This window comes from Sparus aurata, chromosome 24 (genome assembly GCF_900880675.1).
Source record: "Sparus aurata chromosome 24, fSpaAur1.1, whole genome shotgun sequence".
NCBI lineage: Eukaryota > Metazoa > Chordata > Actinopteri > Spariformes > Sparidae > Sparus > Sparus aurata.
The window spans coordinates 19,804,982-19,832,707 of record NC_044210.1 but is presented as its reverse complement, the minus strand read 5'-3'; the positions used below and the strand labels follow the sequence as shown (position 1 = coordinate 19,832,707).

The 27,726-nt window shown below is 45.2% G+C and overlaps 2 protein-coding genes and 1 non-coding gene across 22 annotated transcripts in view; 1 reads left to right on the top strand and 2 right to left on the bottom strand.

Annotated features, from left to right (window-relative positions):
• Positions 1–30: 30 nt before the first annotated feature.
• LOC115577179 (high affinity cGMP-specific 3',5'-cyclic phosphodiesterase 9A-like) lies at positions 31–6,465 on the bottom strand. Its single transcript, XM_030410090.1, has 14 exons — positions 5,166–6,465; positions 4,215–4,364; positions 4,080–4,119; positions 3,895–3,997; positions 3,336–3,478; positions 3,124–3,183; positions 2,657–2,834; positions 2,279–2,401; positions 2,094–2,186; positions 1,326–1,393; positions 1,134–1,236; positions 799–903; positions 543–689; positions 31–457 (listed from the first exon to the last, which is right to left on the bottom strand). Exons 1-14 carry the CDS (start codon positions 5,251–5,253, stop codon positions 365–367), a joined length of 1,494 nt encoding a protein of 497 aa, XP_030265950.1. The 5' UTR covers positions 5,254–6,465; the 3' UTR covers positions 31–364.
• A 156-nt stretch (positions 6,466–6,621) lies between these two features.
• Positions 6,622–27,726, top strand: part of LOC115577176 (CLIP-associating protein 1-B-like) — a 38,391-nt gene continuing 17,286 nt past the window's right edge. For 11 of the 20 annotated variants that reach the window (XM_030410078.1, XM_030410076.1, XM_030410077.1 and 8 more), the window contains exons 1-22: positions 6,622–6,962; positions 7,283–7,649; positions 9,841–9,919; positions 10,598–10,701; positions 10,786–10,877; positions 10,967–11,042; positions 12,254–12,351; positions 12,891–12,961; positions 20,378–20,518; positions 20,642–20,718; positions 20,802–20,894; positions 20,982–21,127; positions 21,214–21,349; positions 21,560–21,630; positions 22,443–22,502; positions 23,591–23,668; positions 23,754–23,921; positions 24,225–24,271; positions 24,451–24,651; positions 25,728–25,754; positions 27,042–27,137; positions 27,458–27,646. In XM_030410078.1, the coding sequence (XP_030265938.1) occupies positions 7,446–7,649; positions 9,841–9,919; positions 10,598–10,701; positions 10,786–10,877; positions 10,967–11,042; positions 12,254–12,351; positions 12,891–12,961; positions 20,378–20,518; positions 20,642–20,718; positions 20,802–20,894; positions 20,982–21,127; positions 21,214–21,349; positions 21,560–21,630; positions 22,443–22,502; positions 23,591–23,668; positions 23,754–23,921; positions 24,225–24,271; positions 24,451–24,651; positions 25,728–25,754; positions 27,042–27,137; positions 27,458–27,646 (2,254 nt within the window). In that variant the 5' untranslated portion in view covers positions 6,622–6,962; positions 7,283–7,445. The other 9 variants (XM_030410081.1, XM_030410080.1, XM_030410079.1 and 6 more) reach the window with 6 other exon arrangements.
• Positions 9,389–9,518, bottom strand: LOC115577417 (U4atac minor spliceosomal RNA). Its single transcript, XR_003983125.1, has one exon. It is a non-coding gene; the product is annotated as a U4atac minor spliceosomal RNA (small nuclear RNA).

Here is a 27,726-nt window from a genome sequence, read left to right as displayed (position 1 = left end):
CTGGAAACACAAAGTTCTGACTTCACAAGATGAATCACAATGTCTGTCGGCTTTATTGCTGCACAGGATCAATATATTGTTGTTTTGTTCTGCTCAGAAACACTTTGTTAAAAATGCAAATACCACAATTTGTTTGTTGAAATATCTGGATATCGATATTCTGACAATACTGCAGGGACGAGTTCTGGTTCTGAACACAGTGAGATGTTGGATAATGTGGCACCAGAACTAAAACAAACTAGTTACAAACGTTAAAAGTTTGGACTGAAGCCTGTGAAGTGTTTCAGTCCTACACACATTTCAAACTTCCTATATTTCAGTGTCAGGACGCAGACTGATCGCTGTCAGATGCTCTTCGTCCTCCTCATGTCTTCCTCGTCTCCTCTTCCTCCTTGGCGGCTCTCTCCATGTCCGAGTAGTACTCCAGGGCCCGGCGCACCGGCTCCAGAATATGTTGCTGCACAACAACGTGACAGCAGAACTTTAGGCCTTTAAAACTCTCTGCTCAGCATCAGATTTGCTTCTAAGTGTGAGAACTTTACCTCCAGGCAGGGGAAGAGCTTGGTGAGCTCGCTGAAGAGCGGCAGGAGGACGAACCGGATGAAGTTGGTCTGAGAGGACGGTTTGGACACTTTGTCCCGGTCCATGAAGGGAGCCACCGGGAGGCCTTTGAGTTTCTCTGTGTCGCTCTGCCAACAGAACAAGAACGAAAGGCTGACGCTCGTATGAAGAGTCGTACTCACATGTTCATATTCGGACCACGCAGCCGTTTCCTGATGCGTCCTGCGTGCTGATCACCTGGTTGAAGAACTCCTGCAGCAGACAGTCCAGCCACGGCTCGGCCACCTCCATCGGCCTCGCCTCGTTGGAGATGTCGCTCACCTTCACCATGATCTTCATCAGCTGGGAACAGAAAGGGTCGTCGGTAAGAAGATTTCTTCTCTGTCACATGATGTTTTTATCATACATGCTTTTATTACAGCTGTCAGGTTGATCATCAGAGTTAAAGGTCGTAACAAGCCAGAGTTTTATTCTATTGTGTTGTTTCATTTTAGACTTCTAACTTCCTGATGTTGTTTTACGTGAAGACAAAAACTGAAAGTCTAAAATGTATTTGGCGTGTTCTTCTTCACCACTTCCTTGTGGTCCTTGTTGGTGAAGTCGAACACCGGCTGCATGACTTTGAACTTGTTGAGGATCTCGTTGTGTCTCGCCATGTCGGTGGCCAGAATGCACCTGCAGACGGAAACATTCATGGAACGGTAAAAAGAAAAAGAAACGTCTTCATCATGGAGGAAGAGAACGAGGATCTGATGAAGTCTCACTTGATCATCCCTCCTCGGATCTGCTTGTACTGCTCGGATGTCAGGTTCTTCAGGATGTTGCACTCGGGCTGAGAAGAGAACGTCACGTTACAACGTTTAAAACAAAAGAGTCTGACGGTGTTTTTATTTAACTGTTGAATATCTGCAGCGTAAAATGTTTGATGACCATTTTATTGTTTTGCTTCAAAAATAATTTGTTTTAGGTGTAAACAAGAGAATAATAGTCAATAACTGAACATTTTCTCTCTAACATTGATGTATTTTATATATTTAATGATCTTAAATTATGTTTCTAATCAAAAGCAGCTGGTAGAAACTTCAGGATCCGACTGTTTGCAGACGACACCATCTTGTTTCTCAGACGTTTTACTTCATTTATCTCCGATACTTAGATTAATTCAGAACTCCTGATGGGTTGAACTGAACATGTTTAATGTTGGTTAATGTAATTTAAATTACATCAGTTTTCATTTGAAACAACTTTTATCTTTCAGGTTTCATCAAAATGATTTTTAATGTTTTTTGAAATTCAGAAAATGATTTGTTTGGATTTCATTCAGTTTATCGTTACATTAAGTCATTTGGTTCATTGCAAATTATTGTTTTTGAGAATTATTTTAGCATTTGAACACTTTTCCATCAACTTTATTACGATCTTTTGTTCCTCCTCTGTGTTTTTTAAATATTCTTCTAACAGTCACATGTTTTAATCTCTTCCCTTTAAATCCCTTTTGAATCCTTAAATTCATCATGTTTTTATTCTTTCACCTTGGACAGGATGCCGAACGCCACCGCACAGTGGTGGTTCTCCAGCGGGGAAATGTCGTTGTAGCGAAGAGCTAAGTCGGTCCGAGCGTTGATCTGTGTGAAATTTAAAAAGAACACACAGTTTAGGAATAAACAACAAACCCGGATTATGAGCTGAACAGACGGGATGATGGCGGCGAGGCGACCTGGTAGACGTTGTTGTATCCGGGGTGGTCGAGGTCGTGGCAGAGCGCCGAGGTCAACATGATCAATACGTCGATTCTTGATAGTTTACTCCTGAGGTCTGTGAGCCAGATCAGCCCGTACATCTGCAGAGGAAGACAGAAAACACCAGAATACATCTGAACTAAGTTAATCTGCACCCAAGTGTTGCAGGATCGGACATTTTGTTGTTGATATTTGACTTGAGGATAATTTAAACATGATACAAAACTAATTATATTGCAGAATTGATATTATATTTAAACCACGATCAATACATCAGCTATTCACAGACGTTGGTAACAACCATGTCTGCGTAAATCCACCCGGGTACGTTACTGCCTCCCTCCTGCTGTTCGTACCATCTGAGTGACGCAGAAGCAGTGCCGGAAGTTGTGGAAGGGGATGCTGTTGTAGTGGCAGTACACCTCAAACAGGAAGTTCTGCAGGACTTCCAGCTCGATGTGGAACGCTGACAGGAAGTCCAGGTCGGTGAACATCACCTGGAGCAGCACCAGCATCTCCGCCTCCTCCCACTGCCTGGTGACAACACACACGCGCAGAAGACAAGACTCGGTAACTTCAGAATCAGATGAACGATTCTTCATTCAGACTCACTAGAATCTTATTGTTTTTATTTGGTAGTTGGTGAGGATTAACTCAGAAAGAATGGAAAGTAATAAGGAGAGTTAACGTTAAAGTTAAGTCGTCCTTGTGTTAGTTAAAGTACAGCGGTGAGTCATCTGCATAAGATAACATACTTCATTTAAAAGGAACCGAACAGAACCTCCTTCCATCACAGATGATGGTCCAAACTGGTCGCACTCACCAGTTGTTAAAAATTGGAGTTTTCAGGTGTTCTCGCACTTCTTCTGTCACCTGCAGTGAGCTACGGCAACACACAGAGGACAATAATGTGCGTTACACGTTGTCACCTTTGAGTTCTTTTTCTCAAACTCGTTTTTATAAAAGGTTTCCCCCCCACGACTTAAACGGAAAAGAAAAGTGTAGTATGATGAAACCACTTGGCGGCGAGGTCACCTGATGTAGAAGAACTTCCTGCGGACCTGCTGGCGCTCCTCCTGCACGCTCAGCTGAGGACTTCCGGGTTTCGGGGGGATCTTGGCGGGCTGCTGCTCGCTGCCGTCCTTGAACAGACCCATCCAGCTCAGGTGCACCACGCTCTGACAGGACAGAGAGGTAAACTTTGACATGTGACCGTGTCGACTCTGTTCCGGACAGTTTGGACCAGGTCTTGTTTTACCGGTCACAGAGAGGAAGTGGACCCGGTGCTGCTGTATAGTTTTAGAGGACGTACCTACACCGTGTATGTTTCACGTATCGCGCTCTAGCTCTTCTCTAAAGTACCTGGACAGGTATTTGGGCGTTTACACCCAATCTTGACCTGTGGCGTCAGTTCGTCCTCATCTGTGCGCCGTACGAGCTGCCGGAGTCGGTTTACACCAGCAAAAGACAAACACAAGATGGAAACTGAGCTTTATTAGTACAGATATATAAACAGACGTCAGCTCCAGCAGCTTCTATCCACGTCTTCCTCGTGAGACCAGAACCAGAACCTCTGCGGATCAGAGACACGAACCTCCAGCTTCTTCTTGAAGGACTCCACCTGGCTCTTCAGCTCACAGAGGATGTCGGGCGTCTTCCCCACGTCTTCCATCACTTTGCTCTCCAGGTGATGCAGCCTGGAGGCGGAGACGGGACTCAGCAGTGAGTCCTTCAGACGCTTTACAAACATCACCTGGACAGTACCTGTACATCACTCACCTGCTCTCCATGTTGTCCAGCTCTGTCGGCATCCCCGCACCTGCACATGGGCAAACACACAACCAGGATTTATCTTTCAGGATCGGAGGTTTGTGACGCAGCGTTTCTTTCCAAAGTGAACTCTGCAGCTCTCACTCTTTAGATCCGACGCCACCACCTCCAGCCGGTAGTACGAGTCCTGGCTGTTGGCCTCCAGCTGGGGGGAGATGTTCAGCACGCCGCCGCTGGTGTTGTACATCTTCAGGATGTGGTGAGGCCCGACCTCCGCCGCCGCCCGGAACAGATCTGTCAGACGGAGAGTTCAGGACACGTCAGGACTGAGAGACGATTCACTGATTAGAGAAAATCAATCAGGACACAGTTCAGATCAGAGCTGCAACTCCGGCTGGTTGAATCTGGATGTTTCCTGTTTTCTCTCCTCCTTCATGACAGTAAAAATCTCTGTGTTTGGACTTTTCATCTCATAACTCTGAGATAAAGATCGTCGTCAGATTCTCAGTTTCGGTTCAGATACTTCTGCAGAGCGGCCGTCCGGACCTTCACAGTTTGGTCGAGCGATCGGTGTAAAAATAAATAAATGCGGCGCAGAAAAAAGGCACAACGAGGGAATTCAACGCGCCACCATCACAAAACATTAAAACTTTACAAGCTTCAGATTCCTCTGAGAACGTTTCAGCTGGTTTGGATACGATCTCGAGGTCGCGACAGAACAACGCCAGCAGATGACTGGATGAGAAGAACTTCCTGTTTGGTTTGAGGGCGCTGGTGAGAACAGAAGTGATGTGGTGAACTGGTTCAGATGTTTCTACACTGACAGTTTGGACTCAGAACCTTAAATCAACCCGTCTCTTTCCTGTCGTCTCTAAAGGTCGAGGGCGTCGTCGTCACTGTCCTTAAACCTGAGCAGCTGTCAGAGCCACATGGAGCTCGGCCTCACCCACAGAACCTGCAGAACATTCATGAGCGTGAAATGATCCGATCACATAGCAGTGACGCCTTCAGGTGACACAGGATGAAACAAACATCAGTCACGTAGTTTAAATCACTCACATCTGACGTCTTTAAACGAGCGCTGGTCCGTCTTACCTTTGACGTCAGCAGCGGAGCAGTCGGATCCGAACTCGGCCTGCTCCAGCCGTCCGTTCACCATGAAATGAATGATTTTTGTTGTCATCCCAGAGCCCGGTGGGTCATGACCCGCTCCACAAAGAATACTGAGACCTCTTGACTCCGACTCCTTCAGCCTGTGGAGGACCACCTGCAGCTGACAGACGGCCCGCCCCTTCTCTCATCTCACCATTATACAAGACAACCTCCTCAATCAACACACAAGAGCTGCAAAATCACAAATACACACAGATTTTAAACTTTATTATTATTTCATATATTTCAGCACAACTGAGCATGAACTGGATGAAGGAGAGAACGCTGACGCTCCTCGTCAGACTAAAGACACTCTGTGATGTTAAACACACAATAAATCCTATAAAACAAAAAAGCCTCTTCTGTCTGACAGAAGAAACAAGATGGCGGCGGCTGTGAGGACAAACGCAGTCGTTTACAAACCAACAAGCGGCGTCACAACAGACAGAAGAAACTCCTGAAGCTGCGAATTAATGTTGTTAACACAGTTTCTTCTTTACATGCAAACTAAACACACAGCAGCCTGTTTCTCCTCTTTTCTAGTACTGTAATATCTTTTTATTGTTATTGTTTTTATGTGTATGTGTATTTTATGAATCCATCATGTTTCTTTTACTCACTTTAATTCTTTTTTCAGAAACAGGAACTAAAAAAACAAGTGTGTTGTTGTTTGATATTTTTGTATTAAAGTCCAAAACTTGGAATTGAAATTCACTATTTTTCCATTTTTCTTGGTCAAAAGAGATGAGCGCAATCTGAAATGTGGTTTGATTTGTGTTTTAATTATCTCTTAAAAGTCTTAAAAGATTTAGATTTTCTCTAGAAAACAGAAACGATGAGTCTCGTTCAATGTGACGTCTGAAGAACAGTCTTTCATTTATCCTGAATTTTAACATGTTTTGTTAGAAATTCTGTTCAGGACGACCTCGACTGTCACCGTGTGAAATTTGTTTCTTATTTTTTTTGACATTTTGGTGAAAATTAAAGGGAAAATCAGCTCAAATAACAACATCCTTATGTTTCACTGTCATTTTTTTTCTTTTCAAGAAGTTTTCTGATTTTTTTTTGTGGAATCCTTTTTAGGGTGACTTTAGTAATAAGCATATGAAATTTGCAGTTATTACACTTTACGGTTTTTGATAAATTAAAGGAAAAGTCAGCTCAAATGACTGCACACAGTCATAATCTCCTAACATTTGACCTGTTTTTTTCTTCTTTTGAATGTTTTTTGCTATATTTTTTAATTGAATCTTGTTAAATGTGAATTTGACTATAATCATGAGAAATTTTGAGTTATTACACTTGACAGTTTTTGAGTAAATTAAAGGAACATTCCGCTCAAACGATCCTTCTCTGCTGCAGGGAGGTGCAGTTCTCAGCTCGGCCGCCAGGTGTCGTCGTTCTGCGGCTCCCCTCTCTGCGGACTGTACGGCGGCCGCTGTGGGACACGTTGTGGTTTTCTCCCGTTAATAATCATTTTGTCCTCTTTTATCCCGCTGAATGAGTCGCGAGCGGGCGGCCGACGGTTTCTGACGGTAAGATGGCGTCAGGCTCAACCGACAGGAGTTAAACTGCCGCGAGGCGACGAGCTCGCGCCGCGCGGGGATGTGAAGTAACGGTCCTTCGTGGCCGGAGGCAGCAGCGCCACTTTTTTCTCTGGGACCCGTTCAGTCCATCCGGTGAGCGGATCTATAACCGGTCACTGATCGATAACTCATCAGTTAACCCCGCTGTGGACAGGTGAGTGACGTCAGAGCTGTCACCGTGGCTGTGGGGAACTTGCCGAGCTAACTAAGTTAGCCCGCTGAGCTCGCGCTGAATCAACTGTGTTGTGCTAGTAGCGAGCTAGTGTGCTAGCTGCGAAGCTAACGGCTACACGAACTGTTTTGACATTTAGTTTAGCGTTAAGTCACTTAACGGCCGGTTAGCTCCACTTAAGGCAGCATTAGCATGTTTAATTCAGCTCGTATGACACACACGTCGGTAAAATGGCCGCTCGCTGCTCGTGTTAATGTGCTGCTTTGAAACTTCGCCTGTTTTCTTCATAAATGTCGCTGCAGGAGAATGAAGTGCTGCGTTCACTGCAGCCCTCCACCGCAGGACATCACGGTGCTCTCCCCGGCTCACTCAGCGCCGTCAGCCGCCTCGTAGACACCGCGTCTGATAAACCAGGTCAGCCTGACAGGAAGGCCAGCTGGAGGTCTGACTGAGCTTCCTGCAGCCATGGAGGAGGAGGTGGTGGGCATGGAGTACGTGCTTGAGCAGGTGATGCAGAAGGACCTGGGGAGGAGGCTCCAGGTGGGCCCGGAGGTCATAGAGCTCATCCTGGACGAGGACAAGTCCCCCGAGCTGGAGCAGGACCAGAGCCTGCTGGACAGGACGGTGGACGCGGTGGCCAGCTCCTGGGTCAACTCCAGCAACTTCAAGGTGAGACACGTCCAGGTCAGCTGGACAGGTAGATGTCCCTCAGACACGCCCACTGAGCAGAGACTGTCCAGGTGACAGTCAAGCAGCTCAGGAGGACAATATACAGATTAACAGTCAACAGTCGGGACAAACACAAGGAAGCATCGCAGGATAATCTGATAAAACAGACAGAATCACAGAAAAAGAGACAGAAGTCATGAAAAATAGAGACAGAAGAAGTCAAACTGTGAACACCTGGATCACCAGAACATGTTTGTAATAAAGCTCCGACTGCAGGAGGTCAAAAACGTTCATTTTAATCTCTTTAGACATCTGTGACTGAAGTTTAATCTTCGTCACTTGGACATCACGAGTGAAAGTTAGAAAGAAGTTACAAAACATTCATTCTTCGTCTTTTGGATACGTTTCTGCTCAGTGGCTGTTAGATTAACATGTTTTAGATCCTCAGGGGAAAAAACAACCTCAAACTGGGAATATTTTAAAAGATATTCCATCTCATGATTAGTGGGATTGATTATTTTTACCTCACAAGTTTCATTTTGACTGCAAATAACTCTAAAATCCTGATGATGTGACGCCTGTTCTCATGTCTCCTCACATCTGGATGTTGTGGGTCTGAAGCAGCTTTCTGTATCGGGGAATAAAAACACTTCTGTGTATATATTAATACACAGTTATACACACAAACACACAGATTGTTTCCTCGACGACTGAACGTTAAATCTCATTCTTTATTTGGGGAAGAATTTGTGAAGCTGAGCGTCCAGAGAGCTTAAATTGGCAGATTTTTGAATGGAGTTTGGTGTGAGGGAGCAGACGACACACAGCTGTATGATCACACACACACACTCTGACACATCCAATCATGAGGCTGCTTCCTGCTGCCCTGGAAACGCAGCGTCCTCGGGTCTGGTTGGTATATGCGGCTCTGTAATGGGGACGAGGCTCCCAGGCGAGCGTGGCGGTGGCGACTCTGAGCTTAATTTACCAGCACCATTAGCCCAGTTTCTGTCCCAGCAGAGGGGGGGAGGTGTGTGGAGATGAGTGTGTGTGAGAGGCTGGTGGTAGTGAAACCTTCAGACGTGTGGAAAGCTGCTTCGTTAAGACTCTCGGTAATTGATTGAGGAGGAGTGAGGCTGCTGATCAATACAGACTGGTGGTAAAAGTCAACAGCTACATCTTAACGACCACATTAAAGAAGGTAACAGTTAAAGACAGGGAAACAATGAATCAACAAACATAACATGGACGTCCTGTAGAAGCTAATTTACGTGTGATTTAAGGTCGAATGTCAGATTGGATCATCGATAAAAACATACAAATTGAAGCTAAGGTGACAGATCTTCACTTGTTCAGGAGGTTTGATGCTCTTCTTTGTCTTAAACGTCAGTAAAATAAATGTTTTGGGATGTTTTGTCAAGACTGTGGTTTAGATATCGGGTGTTAAAACACAATCTTAAGAGGTAAGTTGACCTCCAGATGTTTCTTCTCGTCCAAACATCTGATCGCACCCTGGACCGTGTTGTTCACCTGCAGATGACCGTATCGGTCATCTGCAGGTGAACAACACGGTCCAGGCTGCGATCAGATGTTCATTATAGTTGAAATCATGTGAATATGGTGCAACACGTGCTGCAGGATGTGCTGGTGTGGTTCTGCTGTGTGTCCAGCAGAGGGCAGCAGAGAAGATCTGGTTTATTGTTTTTGTTCCGTCGTATTTTCTCTTTCTATCAAAGAGAAGTTCCAAAAATTGCACCAGGGTCTGAGCTCAGAGCTCAGGTGGTGCGTATGTGTTGATTCTGGTGTCAGCAGGGAGACTCTCACTAGACGTTCATTGAGTTTCCCAAACCACCCCAAGACAAGGAAAGTTAAACCAGGAAGTGATGGAGGGTGTTAGTAGAGCGTGGTCGGCCTCTTCAGTCAGGGTGACGTCTGAGCTCACTGCTCCGACCTCCCTGAACGACACAGACGGTGATTCTGCTCAAGTTGGACCGCACAGAACGCGTTTATTTACATCACTTCACCCTCGTTTTAATGGAAAACCATGCTCTGATGGCATTACCCATAATCCTTTGCAGCCCAGATTCAAATCCACTGCTCCTGTGCTGCTGTGAGGCTGCAGGCGGTCCGAGTGCATCCGTCTGCGGTGTGAACGGATTCTGACGGGTTGTTGTGTGCTCGTCTTCCTCAGGTGGTTCTGCTGGGGATGGACATCCTGTCGGCGCTGGTCAGCAGGCTGCAGGAGAGGTTCAGGACGCAGGTGGGAACAGGTGAGCACATCTATTTACTCTACAACTAATTACACAGACAGCATTCAATTTAGATATGTCAAATAGATTAATAGATATGTCAGATAACTACATAAAATATAAAAAATACATCTTTTAAATATATATTTAAACACATTTAAAAGCACAATCTACAGTAAGTCTTTATAAAACATGTATATTTACTGATAAATTCAGCACAAATGTAAAAATATACAGTAGTTGAAAATGGAAATATGAATATTAAATGTGTTTAATGAGTTTATTAGTTTTTTTTCCTCAATTATATGATATTAGATATAATGTTTAATGGCACAATCTGCAATAAATCTATATAAATATTTATTTATTCTTCTGTTTCAACCTTTATATCTTGTGAATTATTTTTTTTACCATAGTTAAAGATAAAAATATTAATATTTAACTTCATTTTATGAGTTAAAGTGTTTCTTTAATTCTTTAAATTGACATTTAAGAGATTAAAGCTGACAATGTTCATGTAGATTTACCTGGAATAAGTTCAACAACAGATTAAAAAGGAGATTAAATGAATAAATTCTATAATAAATTCTATAATTAATACTATAAAACACATTTATTCTGCTTTTAATTGTATTTATTTTAATTTATAAAGAGTGAACTCTGTAAAAATCTCCCTCACTTCTGTCCGTGTGTCCTCAGTTCTGCCGAGCCTCATCGACCGGTTAGGAGACTCCAAGGATCAAGTCCGGGACCAGGACCAGGCGCTGCTGCTGAAGATCATGGACCAGGCTGCAAACCCACAGGTGCAGCACACACACGTCAGCCGGGTCAGCGAGAGGAGATCGATCGCTGTCTGATCATTTCAACTCTGAACTCTGTGTTTTCAGTTCGTGTGGGAGCGAATGATGGGCGGCTTCAAGCACAAGAACAACCGGACCAGAGAAGGACTCTGCCTCTGTCTCATCTCCACGCTCAATGTGTGAGTGAACAGCTCGTGTGTCTGAACTCTGGAATCAGTCGTCAGCTCGTGTTTCTTCAGAGCTTCTTGTTGTGTTTTGTTTCTTTCAGGTTTGGATCTCAGAGTCTGACGCTCAGTAAGATCGTTCCTCACATCTGTAACCTCCTCGGAGACCCCACGAGTCAGGTACAGTCCGATAACGCCCCCTGCTGGTCACACACCAGAGTTACACCTCACACCATGAACCAGGGTTTCTTTTTGCTATATCACAAAAGCTTCACCTGCAGCCAGACTCACGATACCTCACAGCCGTCACACTTTTCAGACGCGGGGTCTCCTCGAGCCCCCGCTGAGTTTGTCGTCTCGTGATAGGCTGCAGAGGTCTGTCATCACCGGAACCACACTTCCTGTTGAGGACAGGAAGCCAGGCCCACGAACGGCCCTTCCTGAGGCCGAACACTTGTCGTCCAGCGCCTCACGAACCGTCATCATGAGTGCAGGAAGCATTTTCATGTCGGTTTGCCAGCTGGAAACAAACTAAACAACTTAAAACACCCTCGACAAACATGTTGGTGGTGACGGGAGGCAGTATTTCATTCTGACTGTCTCCTCACTCAGAATTAGATTTCTATTGGATTTTAAACTGGCACAAAATAAGACGGATGAAGAAAAAAGAGCCTGTGAGTTGTTTAATCAGGAGCTGACTGTTACTGACTCGGTGTCGCCACACAATGAGAATCTTTCTCACGCTAACCGCTCCACGCTGCCCCCCATCATTTAGTCTTTTTATATAATCATCATCACATGTGCAGCTCCAGGAGCAGCCGTCACCGTGGCAACATCCAAAAAATCACAAAAGTAAACTAAACAGTCTGCGATCGCTCGTCTGATCCACATCCTCCATACGTAGCCGCTCTGTCATCCTTATTGTGGGACAGGAAGTCGTAATGTTTAGAAAGTTTCTCTTTATTATGACTCGGAATACATTTTGTTTAAAGAGAAATGTAAAAGACAAACTGAAGGGAAACTACTAAACTCAACATCTGATATGATTTTCAGGAGAGAAACTCTTGCAGCACAACAGCATCGTGTTGTTGAATCACTAACATCACAATTCCTCTAATTCTAACAGAATTAAAGTCAGTTTCTTCAGGTGTTTGTTGAAGCTCAGAAAAGACGATCATTTGTGAAGTTATTGTGTGTCTGTGTCGGTAACGTCTGTGGCTGCAGGTGTTCAGTCTGTCCGGAGGGAAGTTCTTCAAATTTGTTCAAAACACAGTTTCTGACATAACTTGAGAATTCATACGATGAGCACGACACAGTTTAACACAGATGTCTAACAGGATACAGAAGGTCAGAGGTTAAATGTTCATGATGTCACACTGTTCGTCCTGCAGGTGCGTGACGGAGCCATGAACTGCCTCATCGAGATCTACCGCCACGTTGGAGAGCGAGTGAGAATGGACCTGGGGAAGAAGGGTCTGCCCCAGTCACGGTGCGTTCAAGTGCTCGCTGTGAACACTCATGACTAACTTATTACATGCAGGACTCTGCTAACACACAACTAACTAACTAACTCTTGTGTTTTCTAAGAAATCACAACATCGTGGTCAGTCCAGAACAATTATTCCAACAAATTAATCGTCTTTAAATTGTCAGACAATAGTCAGAAGTGCAGATCAGAAGTTCCCAGATTGTCTTCAATGTCTTGTTTTGTCAGAGACCGAAAGATTTAAAGTTTTCATAGTTTCTTGTCCACTTTAAACACTTCCTGTCAGAGACACTGGTCTGAACGAGGCTCCTGCAGAGTGAACCGACATCACATGTGGTCCTCGCTGTGATTATCACTGTTTGTTCTGTTAATATCAGCCAGCAGGCGTCACAGCTGTGAGCATCTCCTGTTATTTCTGGGATGTTCCTCTGGCCCAGTTATCGGCTCTCTGTGGAGTCAGATATGATCCGATTCTGCTGTGCGGGCCCGTTTGTATCACAGCACCGCCTGCTGGTAACTGTCTGTTCCTGCTCTCTGTGCAGGCTCAACGTCATCTTCAGTAAGTTCGATGAGGTCCAGAGGTCGGGGAACATGGTGCTGTCTCCTGTGTCAGGTAAGATCACACTCTGCTCTACCTGATGCTCTTCACTCCTGAGGTCCTGGTTCTGGTTGTGTCTGTGACACCGGGATGGTTTTGTGCCCGCGGTGAAGCTGGTCGTCCTGGCAGCTTTGTGTTTGTTGTTGTAAACGGCCTGCGGACGCAGACATGTGACGGCGTCCAAAACTGCTCCACAGTTCATTATCTGAACCCCAACAGACTCCAGAACCTGGTTTAACAAGCTGCTGTCCCGGTCCCTCACACGTCTGAGGAGATTTCAGACAGATGTGTGTCCTGAGACGTGATTCAGCCTGAAGGTGAAGGAGGTCTGTGGTGAGGAGGGGCGTCAGGTGTTCACTGCTCATCAGGCTGCAGGTCTGTGGCAACTGGTTTCAACTGGTTTAGGAAGTTCATTAAGTTGTTGTCACAGTAAATAAACACGGTAGAAACACTCCTGAAACATTTGGTCCAGTAGCTATGAATGTGAACATCTAGTGACAGGCTGTGAAACGTGACCCGGGTGAGCCTCTCGGTCCTGGGAAGCCCTCGTCTTGTTTCCAGCACTCTCAGTGGGGTGTGTTCGCTGTCTTTCAGTCACAATGCAACCTGAGCTGCTTTTCTTTGTGCCGCGAGAGGCGAGGAGCTTTCAGCCGCTCCGCTGCAGGAACAGCGACCCTGCAGAAGTGGGGCGGATAACACACCCACAGATAGGAGCAGCAGAACAAGCTCCGGGACGTCAGACTGGTCTGTCAGGCTGCCGACAGGCGTCATCTGTGTGGTCACGAGGCTCAGCTTTCATCTCTGAGCCCCCGAGCTTAAAAATAACAAGAGGAGACCGACTTCCTTTGGGGGAAACAACATGAATCAGTCAGTGAGATAGTCTGACATGAAGGGAGGAGCCTCACTGTGACGCTGCTGCAGGATTCACTCACAAAATATCTCTACGATCTGCATCAGATGTGACCATCAGAGGCCGTTTGTCAAGTGTGGGACAGTGATTTATTACCTCTTCATTTGTCCTTGAATATTACCGTAATTACTGGAAAATACTGTGAATTTACAGTAATATTTTATAGGGAGCATTCAGGAAAAGGCTGGGACAAATCCCACCTTCAAGTTCAATAACCTTTGAATTATATATATTTAATATGACGTGAAGAGAAGCTGTGAATCGTTCAGAGGAGACACAGAGAGAGAGAGCCCGCAAAACAAACTGTCAAACTGAGAAGAAAACCACAGGAAGACCCTCTCTGCCAGCCCTGGGCTCTTATTTTGTAGGAGTGGTGTCAGCTGTCGTCCCCACAGTCACAAGACCGGGTTGGAGGGGAGGGAGGAGGCAGGCAGCAGTGCACCAGCTCCGGGTCGCTGTCAGGACTGTTCCTGCTCCAGTGGATCCACACAGAGCCTGCAGGTACTGTTATCACACAGCCGAGTGTTTTTATTCTGAAGCTGACGGCCTCTTGTGGAACATTTAGCCGACTCCACTCGACTCTCTGAGCTCTCTCTGGGATCATAATTAGGAAATGAATGCTCAGTGATGCGTTTAATGCCAGTTCTGCTCTGCTGATCTGTGTCTGACGTGCACGATTACGTTTGAAACATCTGAGTTGTTCAGGTAGAAATGATCATGATCAATTGAGGAACATGTGTAGAGGAACTTCATCATTTCCACCTTTGAGCTCGTCAGTGTTGCTCCTGTTCTGTTTTGTTTTTACAGTATTTACTAGCTTGTTTTCATCGGCTGCAGACAGTAACACAAATGTTCTGTTCAACAACGAAACCTGTTTTTAAAACAAGTATTTGAGCTGGTTTTCCAGGAGAGGTGGAGGACTCTGTAAAGACTCCTGAGGTTTCTCTGTGGACTGGTTTGAGGTCTCGTAGGTCAGAGCTACAGTCCATTCAACCTCTTCTCAGAGGCGATTAATTGATTTCAAACTGCATTCTGGACGCGACGGGGAGCCAATGAGCGGCTGTTAAAGCTGGAGGAATGTGTTCTCTTGTCATAGTTTTGATTAAAAGTCTTGCAGCTGCAGTTTGCAGTGAACAGTGAAGATCAGAGCTGTCGGACGTGCGACTCAAAGGTCAGCAGAGGATTGTTAGTGAAGGTCAGGGAACAAAATAACACGAACATGAACGTCACGCCACAAAGTAATAACAGATACAGGCCTGTGTTTTTCAAATAATGAAACGAGGAAGGAAAGTTTTCTATTCAAACGACCTTAATCTGAGTATTGGTTGGTTATTTGATTAGTTAATTGGTTGGTTTCTGAGTTTATCAGGTGTCAGAGGTGAAGACGTGCACCTGACTGTATTTTGAACAAATAAGCCGTAGTTTGGTATCCATGTTGTGACCTGTTGTGGTGCGTTTCTTTATTTTCTGTGAATAAAGTGTGGCGCAGAGACAGACATCATCGTTGGAGGCAGACTAACTGCATCTAAGAAAATATTCTGAACTCTGTTTTCTTCTGTGAGTGAAGCTGTTGGCTCAGTCGTCATCATGTAACTCTGCTCATGCATCAAGAAAAAGCTCGTAAACGTGTTAAACTTCCACCTGTTTTTGTTCAGACGTCATATTTTGACATTCCGTCTGGTTTGTGCTTCTGAATCCAGCTGAGTGGTTTAATAAACATGGACCGGGCTGCGTGCGTCACTGGGCCTCAGGAGGTCCTGCAGGGAGGTGTTGAGGGACGAGGACAGGTACGAGCTGCCAGCAGGACTTAGGTTGCACAGTTGGAAACCTCCTGAATAATGAACACAGTGCAGGGACAGAAAGACCAGCATGCACCAGTGAGCGTCTCACACGAGGTGGACGAGCTCCTTCAAGAGCGCTTATGAAGGAAAGCGGAAACTCACTCGCTGCTGCTTTTATTTAATACTTATTTCAGACGAGGTTTTTCTGTCCTCACGTCGTCACAGATACACAAAGACACAAGACGACGCTTCACACAACAAAACAGGAAAAGTCTCCACAGAAACTGAAGGATGACAAACAGGAAGAGGTTCAGTCCCAACAGGAACAACCACTGATTGACCCGCAGAACCCAACAAGTAAACAGAAACACAACAAGACGTCCAGTAGAGCTGAAACTAGATTCTCATTACGATCTTTAATGAAGCAGAACTGTCTGATATTCTCTGGGTCAAAGCTTCTTAATGCACAGATGTGCTGAAACTCTCTGAGAATATCATCTTGGTGTGTAATGTTTCTTTACTTTACTTTATAACTGTATAAAGTCCTGCTGACCTGATCCTGTCAGTCACTCCATCAGCTGCAGCAATTGATGATCAATTAATCATTTAAATGATTTGTCCAGCAAAAGTGTGACAAACGTTCTGGTTCCAGCTTCTTAAATGTGAAGATTTGCTGCTTTTCTTTGTGGTTCATGACAGTTAATGAAGAGACTTTGAGTTCTGGACTGTTGGTTGGTTGTTTTGTTGTTTTGTTGGTTATTGATCGTTTGAAACGCTGATATCCAAGTCATAAAAGCTCTGCACAGTGGAAGCTGACGTGATCAGGATGAATTCAGAGCTTCTGCCTCTCAGCGGCTTTGTTATCTCAGGTGAAATAACTTTATGCTCTTTCACGACTTTAAATCAAAGTAGTGTGTGTTGTGTTTTGTTGTGGACCCGGCAGACCCGACTAACAGCCCGTCCGCTGTAACTCCAGACCGCTGCCTGTGGATTTGCTCGGTGTGAATGCGTTTTAATCTGGTGAGAAAGTTGTGAATGAAGCCTGATAATTGTGTGGGAACGTCACTCCCACTGTTGTTCCAGCTGGTTGTGATGTGCAGGAGAATAGCCGGGGTGTTTCCCACCGCGTTCGTTCAGCCGTGAAGAGGCGGAACAGGTCGGCGCTCACCTTTTGAGCTGCGACTGTGATATTATTGTGGACGGAGATGACGGAGAAATGTGAGTTTGTTTGGTGAGCCGAGCCGAGAGGCCGATGTGATCTCTCTCAGATTACCTGCTGTAAACTCCCAGCTGCTCTCCCACGCTCCCTCGTTTCCTTCTGTGTCCGGTGACGCAACACTCTGCGCTCACCTCTCCACGGTCATTTTGTGAATCTGCATCGAGGGGATCAGCTGTCAGACTCCATCAGGCTCCGAGCTCACAAAGACTTTGAGACGCTGCCAGGAGGAGAACTCGTGACCTGGCAGTCCAGAGGAGGGGAACAATTAGTCACAATCACTCTGTCAGATTATTGTTGGTCTTTCTTTTTGTTGTGAGCAGTTTTTATCCACCTGTAACAGAGTTTGAAAGTTAAATCTCGCCTGTCAAACACAGTTGACTCGTCGTGGTTTGTCTCCTGCCAGTGTCGTCGCTGGTTTCAGACCCACATAGTGTTCATTTTCATGCTCGCTTCGTGTAAAGCGCAGATGTCCTTGCGCCCACCTGTGAACGCCTCAGGGTGTTGGTCTTTATGAGCTGTGGTCGGCGCACTGATGTCAGATTGTTATCTTGAGGCGGCAGGAAGCGACGGCGCCATGGCAGCGTCTCAGAGCGGTCCTGCTGTGTTTTCATGTGGACGTCGGTGTGGATGGGAATGTTTATGAACCGGAGGAGGGTGTGTGTGTGGACGAGGTTTTAGTACAACCCCTCTGCATCCAGATCATCCGCCATTTAACCATCAAAATGGACTCGGATTTATGTACAAGTCTGCGTTCGTTTACATTTTACTTATATAACACGATTAGATGGAGAATGGAAGCAGAAGTATTTGAGTAAATGTACTTTTACGTTCTGACTGGTGGAGCAGCTCCGACCTTGCTGTGATACAGACGCTGTGATAAGTCGGGTGGAGGCTCGGCGGCGGACATTAACACCGTCAGAGGAGCAGCCTCCTCCTCAGAGGTGTCTCCTCCATCCTCCCTCCTCCTCGCCTGAGTCATCGTGACGCTCTGACTCCGCCCACCAGCGCCGGGGTTTGTCCCCTCACCAACCCCTCCCGTTGCACCCCATTGGTCCACTCCCCCGCCCCTCCCTTCCTCCTCCTCTCCTCCATCACTTCCCTTCCTCTTCCTCCATCCCGGTCCTGACGGTGTGTGTGTGTGTGTGCTGAAGTGAACCGGAGGACGAGACGGAGACGCAGAAACTGAAGCACATGCTGCCTGACGGGGGAGGGAGGGGGCTCGCGGTCGGACTCCCCTCCTTCCTCCCCTTTTCCTCTCCTCAGCAGGAGGACAAGATGTGAGGAGCTCAGAGGACTGGAGGACCAGCTGACTGTCTGCCTGTCTGTCTGTCTGACTGTCTGTCTGTCTGCCGGCATGCTGAGGAAACTGGTCTGCAGGCGGATCTGCTCCTGTAAGCTGCTGCTCGTCTTAGTCGAGGGGAACAGTGGAGGTCGTACTGAATGATGGATGCAGGCGGCAGGAGTTGAATGGCAGGAGGAGGAGGGGGAGGAGGGGGAGGGATGCCTGGTGTGACGACGGCTGTAAATGCGTCTGTGGTGTCTGAATGTAAACACAGCAGGATGATTTGTCGGCCTGCTCGCAGCTGGATGGTTGTGATGCAGCCGGGCGGTCGGGCTGCTGCTCTGGAGTCTGAGAGAACTACGGATCGATTACCTGTCAGCTGTTTTATCTGTCGCCAGTTTAGTGATCAATTCATCGGGTTTAGTAGTTCTAGTGCAAAAATTCTCAGATTTGAGCTTCTTAAGTGTGAAATGTTTGCTTGTTTCTTTCCTCCTCTCCAGTGAACAACATGAGGTTGTGTCCCAAACAAGACATTTGTTTTTGATCATTTCTGACCTAGATTAAGTTTTAGTTGCAGCTCTAGTTGTATACTCTGGTGGAGGATGGGTCTGTGCCCAGAACAGAGCCCAGTGACGGTCGGTGCTGATCCAGATGAACGGACAGATCCAGATGTTTTAACATGACGGCTGTTTTCTTGACATTTCGTTACCTCCTCAGGGAAAAATTCATCGGTCTTGATGGTTAAAGAATCCGGCATGTTTCAGTTTTCTTGGTTGAACTTTCCTCCTGATTGATGTTCAGACTTGTTGTGGATACGAGACATTAGATGTGTGTAAACTGAGACTGTGGATGTTACATTTGATCTGAATTACTACATTTTGTATTCTACGTGACAGTAATCCAAAACAGTGAAATGGATCTTCTGCCATCATCGTGTGTTTCCCAAAACCTCAAACGATTCCTTTCAGATTCACAACCGAGCTTTAATAACATTTATTATTAAAACTCATGCAGGCGGTGTTATGTAAGTAAGAACACAAGCTTTATCATGCTAGATATATCTGTAGCGTTCGGCCTCTCAGCTCAGGTCTGATTGATTGATGGTCGTTATGGATACAGCAGATATATTTGATCAGTGTTGACTGTTTGGACCTGATATTGAGACGCACGTGCTCGAGTTTTAAAGGGGTTTCCTCCTGAGCTACCAGTTATTTTCCCCTCCTGTTGTGTCATGTTGATGCTAATGTGTTGAGGCTCAGGTGACAGGTGCACACACGCACACACACACACACACACACACACACACACACACACACACACACACACGGTCACCTTGTGTTGATATTGAGGCCTTGTTGTAGCTTTGAGGAGGAAAAAACTGCAACCTGATGGCACATGACGGATGTGTTGGCTGAGTGCCCTGCTGTGTGTGTGTGTGTGTGTGTGTGTGTGTGTGTGCGTGTGTGTGTGTGTGTGCGTGTGTGTGTGTGTGTGTGTGTGTGTGTGTGTGTGTGTGTGTGGACTCTGAATAATGAAAGAGGATTGATTGCTGGCCGTGCAGATTCCTGCGCTCTGGGGGGCTCACGTGGCGCTCGGTCGTCCCCCACCAGGAGACGTTTCCACAGGGCGCGGCCTCGGATGAAAAACAAAAGATTGTCATCGTCGTGTTGTTATTTACCGAGCAAGTAAAAGATTACATTCAACAGTCACATCAGTAAAACTGTGGTCCTGGAAACGGCCATTCTGTGGAGCTGATCTGTAATTTGACCTAAAATTAGAGCCAGAGAACGATTTAATGTGGCCACAAACAGAATCACTGCTGCCGAAACGACTGATTGTCTCAGCAGTGATGAAAACCTAAACAAACATATAATTAACTCTAAACCATGTGAGAGTCCTGCTGCGGGGATGAAGAATGAAGGTATGAGCCGGTCAGAACTCAACATTTTTCTGGCTGAGTCCTGAAACTGTGTGTTTTGTTCTGCTGTGGTCACTCGGGGCTCCTCACTGGCAACACTGGGCCGATTGTTGAGTTTATTGTCGGGACATTGTGTCTGTGAGCCTCCTCGCCGTCACCAGCTCGTTATGTTGGTGATGGAGGAATGTGAGTTATGTCCTCTGTGTCGTTCTCTGCTGAACGTCAGCGAAAAGTTAAAATGCAGAAATGTCAGAGTCCGCCTGCCCGTTCTCTTTGTGCTCGTTGTTCAGTCGCTTCTCCTTCCCGCTCTTCCTCCTCCAGACAAGAACTTCGAGGACGATGACTCGGTGGACGGCGGCCGCTCCTCGTCCTCATCCAAAGGAGCCTCGCTGTCCGGGAGGAAGACGGTGAGCATGGGTTCATTCCGACGTCCCGCCTCCGCCTCCAGCGCCAAGTCTGCAGGTCAGAGCTCACAACGACTGACATGCACTGAACGGATCTTAATGTTAGAACAGCACACATGACATTCTGTACACCTGAACGTGAAGCTTTCCTCTCATCTTGTCCCCGTGGTGTCGTCTGCAGGGAGGGATGGATCCGTAGCTGGAGCTGTGGATGAGGAGGACTTCATCCAGGCCTTCGAGGATGTTCCCACCGTGCAGGTACGGAGCCTCCTTTACCCCACATTTCAACATGAACTGGTTCTGCTCATAATGCTCCGGTCCTTCTTGTTCTCGTTCACCAGATCTACTCCAACAGGGAGGTAGAGGAGGCCATGACGAAGATTCGCGACGTGCTGTCCGATGACAAGAGGGACTGGGAGCTCCGCGTGGCGGCTGTAAGACTTCCTGCCTGTCTGTCGTCTGTTCTGTCATCAGTGAGGTGAGAATGTTTGTTGACCGCTGCTCTCGTCCTGTCCATCCAGCTGAAGAAGGTGCGCTCACTGCTGCTGGCCGGCGCCGCCGAGTTCGACGGGTTTCCGCAGCAGCTGCGTCTCATGGAGGCGGCGTTCAAACTGTCCGCCAAAGACCTGCGCTCGCAGGTGGTGAGGGAGGCCTGCATCACTCTGGGGTGAGACACAGCGGTCACAGGAGAAACCCATGATTCAGAACAATAAGCTGTCAGAAAGCATCATCTCTGTCTGCTGTTCCCTCCAGCCACCTGTCGTCGGTGCTCGGCAGCCGCTTCGACCACGCGGCGGAGGCCACCATGCCCATCCTTCTCAACCTGGTCCCCAACAGTGCCAAAGTCATGGCCACCTCCGGCATGGCCGCCATCCGCCTCATCCTCAAAGTGCGTAACAGCAGCTTCCTGTCCTGTTTAACTGTTCACGAGGCGCCATCATAACGATGTTAGCTCCGAGGAGTTCACAGGCAGATGGAATCACACGACAGCTTTTATTATTATGACCACAGAAGAAGAAGAGAACACACTTTGTGTCTGTGCTGGAGAAAGAAAACTGTGTGTAAACGCTGTTCTGACGCCAGTTTGTGTGTTTTGCAGCACACACACTTCCCTCGTCTGATCCCCATCATCACCAGCAGCTGTACCTCCAAATCTGTGGCCGTCAGAAGGTGACGCACCTTTATTTTATTTACTCATTGTTTCCATTATGTTTTCTTAATTCCTTTTTTATTTGATTAATATTTTATTTATTATTTATGATATGTACTTAATTTAATATTATTTAGTTCTACTTTCTAGTTACTATTATATATTTATTTCTATCTTATCTTTTTAGTTTAAGTGTTTATAATTTTTCTTTCTTTTTGATTTTTTGTAAAATTAATTTTGAAAAGTATTTATTTTGTTTTTATTATTATTTTCTTCTGTTTTTATTTTGAGTGTATTTAATTAAATTATTTATTTAATAGTCTTCATTTCATTTATATTTTTTATTTTTATGCATTTATTTGATTTGATTTGTTTTTACATCATTCATTTAATTTGTTTTAAATATATTTATGTTTTCTATCTTACTTATGCATTTTAATTGTATTTATATGATAGTATTTCAAAGCTTTTATGGAATTTTTAAGATTACTTTTACATTTGTATTATTTAGAGTTTTTACATTTTTATTACATTACTTTATGTAAATTAATTGTATTCTATTTTCTTAAATATGATACCTATATTCATTTTTCAGCAATATATTTTCATTTAATTCATTTCAAATGCATTATTATTATTTTTTTCTTGTGTTATTATTATTATTATTATTATTATTATTTTTATTATTATTATTATAGTCAGTTGCAATAATTTTAGACTTAATTTCAGCGTTATTGTCTTTTCTTTTCTTCAGGGTTTGATGATTAAATGAATCGTAGTCTGTGTTCAGATATGAATGATTTATGTTGTATTTTGGTGTTTTCCTCTTCAGGCGCAGCTTCGAGTTCTTGGACCTGCTGCTGCAGGAGTGGCAGACGGGCTCTCTGGAGAGGTGACGAAACACAACGCTGCTTAATAATACATGAAAATATGACGTTCATCCAACTTCAGCTCAGCGTTTTTACAGAAACAAACAGTTGTGTTATGAACTGAAATAAGCAGATATTTGTACAGTGAGTGTGAAACGTTGCCTCGTGAATGGGTTAAAGCGCTCCTCGCCACCTTGTCAGGAAATGTGACACCGGCCGGGTCAGGGCCGGTCTCAGCAGTTTCCATGGCGATGCCAGGAGGGATCTCTGTCTGCCTCCAAAAAGCCTCATTGTGTTTCCGCCCGGCTGCTTCCTGCCGAGGGTGAAACCCGAGCTGATCCCAGTACCGGGGGGAGCGCTCTGGTTCTCATCGATCACCGATTCCTGAACATCACACGAGTACAAATCAGGCTCAGATTTATCAAGACAGAAAGAAAGAAGCTCTGACATCAGCACACGTTAATACACATTCGAGATATTAACCTCACTATATAAAGTATTGTTTTGGTATCGGAACAAGGATCAAAACAACCTGAAATCAAACAGCTTGAATCAACAAAATGAGCTCATTAAAGTCTCCAAACAGTGACACCAGAGTGACATCATCACCCTAACGTGTCGATTAATGGAGCTGTGAGAGTTCACCTCATGCACTGCAGAGCAGATGGCTGATTCATGACTCACATGAGGTCAAAGGCTGCGTTCACAGATAGAAACACTTAAAGGAACAGTTCAGAAAACAAACACACTCCAAACCTCCATTTAAACTTGGCTGAATTATCTGTTAGCATGTCCTGTTAGCAGTGTGCTCATGGATGGACAGACAACTATAACTGGATTAATGTGAGACTGAAGAAAACTTTAAAATGTGATTTTTCTCAGGCAAGTTCTGCACAAGTTCTTTTTTCTGATGATTTCTAGAAGCTGGGGACTTAAAATGTAAAAAAACAACCATAAAAAACATAAAAAGGTGTAATCCAGGTCTCCAGAAGTCCAGAGATCCAAAACTGATGGGATTTTTTTTTATTTACACCCTCAGCGTTCAGTCCAGCACCCACTTCATCCTGTTACTCTGAACTTTGAATAGTTAACTTGTTTTTTCTCCTCGTAGACATGCAACAGTTTTAATGGAGACCATAAAGAAAGGGGTCCACGATGCCGACGCCGAGGCTCGCTCTGTGGCCAGAAAGTACGTCACCACATCCATTTTCCTCCTCAACATTAACATGTAGCACCACAAATGTCCTGATGTTGTTGGTTTTTTGCCGTTACAGGTGTTACTGGAGTTTCCACGGTCACTTCCGTCGGGAGGCGGAGCAACTCTTCCAGGGCCTGGAGTCGTCCTATCAGAAAGCTCTGCAGGCTCACCTGAGGAGCGGAGACAGTCTGATGTCGCTGCCCGCCTCCGATCGCTCCTCCTCGTCCTCGCAGGAGAGCCTCAAGTGAGACACCTCCTCCTTTAACCCGTTGATAGTCAGCACAGCAGACGGCATCATCCCCCTGCAGGCTATCCTGAGATGTGCCGCTGATAGGAGCTTATATGTCCTTCCTAGAGCTTACAACAGCCAATGAGTGATCATGTGTTGATGTTCTGTGTGATGTAACTCCGCAGCAGCAGTGGAGGAGATGAACCGAGGGTTCAAACTGCCCTGAATGTTAAATGAATGAACACGTTGTAGTTTTCTTTAGTGTCTTGAACGCTGGTGGTTAACAGATGGTGTTCTCTGTTGTGTTCGTCTCCTCAGCCGACCCCTGGCTGTTAAGAACACCTTTGGAAGCAGCACAACGAGATGTAAGTTCACATCACTCTTTACTTTATTTGTAAATGTTGTGAGGAAGTGAAACCCTCGTGACATCCAGACTGATGAGACCAGACGATGAAATATGATTCAGAACCGTTTAAACCTCCATTTTTATCATCGTGCAGTCGATTCAAACACAACTTTAAAGTAATGATGAACTGTCCTCCAGCCAAAGCTGCCCACAGCAGGCCGCCTGCCGCGGCCTCGTCTCCGGGCTCTCTCCAGCGCTCTCGTAGCGACGTGGACGTCAACGCCGCGGCCACCGCCACGGCCCGCACCAGGATGCCCACTGTGCCCTCTGCGGTGGCGTCGGCGGCGGGACCCTTCAGCTCGGCCTCGGCTCTTCCCCCTGGATCCTACGCTTCACTGGGTGAGGAAGGCCACATTTAAAACCATCATGTGTCACCTTCAGATGACTCTTACGACCTTATAGTGACGTTTTCTGACTTATTTGGATTTGACGTGACGTTGGAAAGTTCTGAACTGACTCTGAAACTCATGACCGAAACATTTACAACGACACCATGATCCAAAAATGTCTTCAGTAGTTTTATGTCTTCAGTGAACGTCCAGATCTTGTGACTGGGTTCAGAAGATCAAAGTCATTTTTATTATTTAATTTATACGTTGGACACTTAATTAAATCACTGTGGAAGCACTTCTTCCTGTAAATAAAACAAGTAGCTGTGGTTACATCCACAATATTTCCTATTTGACAGTTTACATGGACACGAAATTAAATGATAAGATAAAACCAAAGCCTTTAATCTGAATTAATCACTCTTGACAAGTAGTTCCAACATTGTGAAGAGATTAATCTGCTGATAAACCACAGGCGTCGTTAAAGTGACAGATTTCTGAATGGAATTTGGCTTAGACTGCAACGTGAAGACATATGTAGTTTTTTCCTTTATTATGATTTCACAAAGAATCTTCTGACAGACATAAAACGTGAGAAACAGCTGACGAATGTGTAATTTAATAACAATAATGTGTTAGAATTCAAAACCATATGTAAGCAAACTGTTGCAGGTATGAAGCCGCTTCCCTCGAGCCTGCTGACAAAGGTCCATTTAAAAGTGTCACGATTTAACATTTCTTTGCTGTAAATGTGCATAAACACACCGAACAGTTTGTAAAACGTGCTTTTGCGCTACAACATGAAATGTCTGTAAATTCGGCATCAACCATTGTGACAAAACTACAGTTATTTAGACAAAAATCAGCTGTTAGACGTGCTTTTATAAGTGGTCCTTGAGAACGATTGTAAAGGTTTATAGTGGTGTTGTCATATTAAACATCGTCCATGTTTGTGTCTGATCGACGAGGCGTTTCTATTCTGATAATTAGTGGAAGGCTCCCGATCACCTCTTTGTCCAAATCTTAACCTCTTGACCCCTGACCCTTGTTGTGTGTCTCCTGGACTCGCCCCCCTCACCCCGTCAGACGGCTCGTCGTCTGTAAACGCAGATGGTAAGCTGTGTGTGTGTTTCCATATGTGGACAGGGGAATGATGCTCCTCCTCCTGCTCCTCCTCTTCCTCTTCCTCGGTGTGTGTTTGACCCCCATCAGTACTGTGATGGTGCTCATCTGTGATGGATCTGTCAGTGCATGGACTGTCTATGCATGGTGAACTGTAACGTCTCTGTTACACATGAATATTATTTAATATAATAAGGTGGTGAGTGAAATCTTTGAATTCTGACTTTTTGCCCGGGATGTAAGTTTTGGCTACTGTGGTGAATTTATGATGATCACACTAAACATTAGTCAGAGACAGAGTTTCACAGAGTTTATAAAGTGTCTCCAACTCAACAACTCACTAAACTGACACATTTGTTAAGGGAGTCTGGGGACTTTCTCCACGGGGACAAAGAAGGAGCCTATATTGTTCCTGTTTAGTGTCTTTGTAACATGTGACATGTTTAGATCAATAACATGTTTCTTCTTTCATAAATGGAGTGTAAATGGTGAAATCAGTGTAAACAGTGTGTTCAAACAGCTGATCAATGTTGGCAGGTAAGACTTTAGCACTTTAGACACAGAAGCAGACAGGCTGGTACAGACATGCTGCCACAAACTGACACTTTTTACAAGGAGACAAACAACTACAGCTGAAAGATTTAATGCTGAATTTACAACAAGGACACAATGATTAAAAATCTGTCACACACACAGTTTCATAATGTTTATAAAGCTTTACGCTACACAGCAACTCCTTAAATTAGCTAATTTGTGAATGGAGTCTGGTGAAATTGTGGTTAATAGTTGGCTCACATTTCACATTTAATGCTGAATTTACAACAAGGACACAATGAGTTACAATCTGTCAGAGATCATGTTTCTGACGTTCATTAAGTCTCTCTTCACTCAACAAAGCTTTAAATTAGGCAATTTGTCAAGGGAGTCTGGTGATGTTGTGCTTGCTAGTTCAGGTTACAGATATATGTAAAACTCCTGCATTAAATTGTCTACAAACATCCATAACTTTGCTGTATATTGTGTTGAGTTGTGTACTTGCTGATGACAGTGTTTGTTGTTAGTTTTATGAAAATGATGAAGTGTCTTGTGTCTGTCTTTCGTCTCTCACTGTTCCCTGTTTCACATCTTCTGTCCTGTTTCCCTCCCTACAATCTCAATTTTAATTTCTCTGTTCCTGCATGACAGAAGTGTAGAAAAGGTCAAAACCAGCTGCAGTCCTCATATTCAGTGTGTTTAACTGTGAGTTTAACTCTTTCTCTGTTTGTGTGTCGTCTGCAGGCCGAGTACGAACCAGAAGAACGAGCGCAGGAAACGGTCCGTCAGTGACCGACAGCCGGGGACGAAGCCGAGGGAAAGTGGTGTCTCAGTCTCAGCGTGAGTATCTTAGATTGTGATTGTATCCTCATGTTTGGAACGAGTAGCATCAGAGGAATTTAAACTCTAAAGCTGACAGCAGCAACACAAAGGAATGTTTCATTTTCATTCCCCTATTTATTTAATTTCCCATTTCCAATTTCTTTCAGTCGCCTGTAAACATTTGACATTCAAAGTTAATCAGATTGTATGTTTAACCAGATTTTCTCCATTATCATTATTATATGCAATACCTCAATAATCCAAAAATACACATTTCACCCAAAAAGGGAACAAAAATAGTCTAAATCAGTGGTGAATGTTGAACCTGTGTGTTTCAGCCGGCAGTAGGTCGGGTTCTCCTGGCCGACTGCTGAGCTCCACCTACGGCAGGCTCCCGAGGCCGACCATGGGGACGGCCGCCGCCGCCGCCAACAGCACCTCCACCACCATGACTGACAAGAGCCGACCCCGAGGACACCGCAGTCATGGCTGCAGCCGAGAGACCAGCCCCACCAGGTCCAGCACAGGTGAGGTGGCTGATGTTCTGGTGCTCACTTGGACCAATGACAACATCTTATAAAGTTGATTCTTGGAGCTTTTGTTGAGT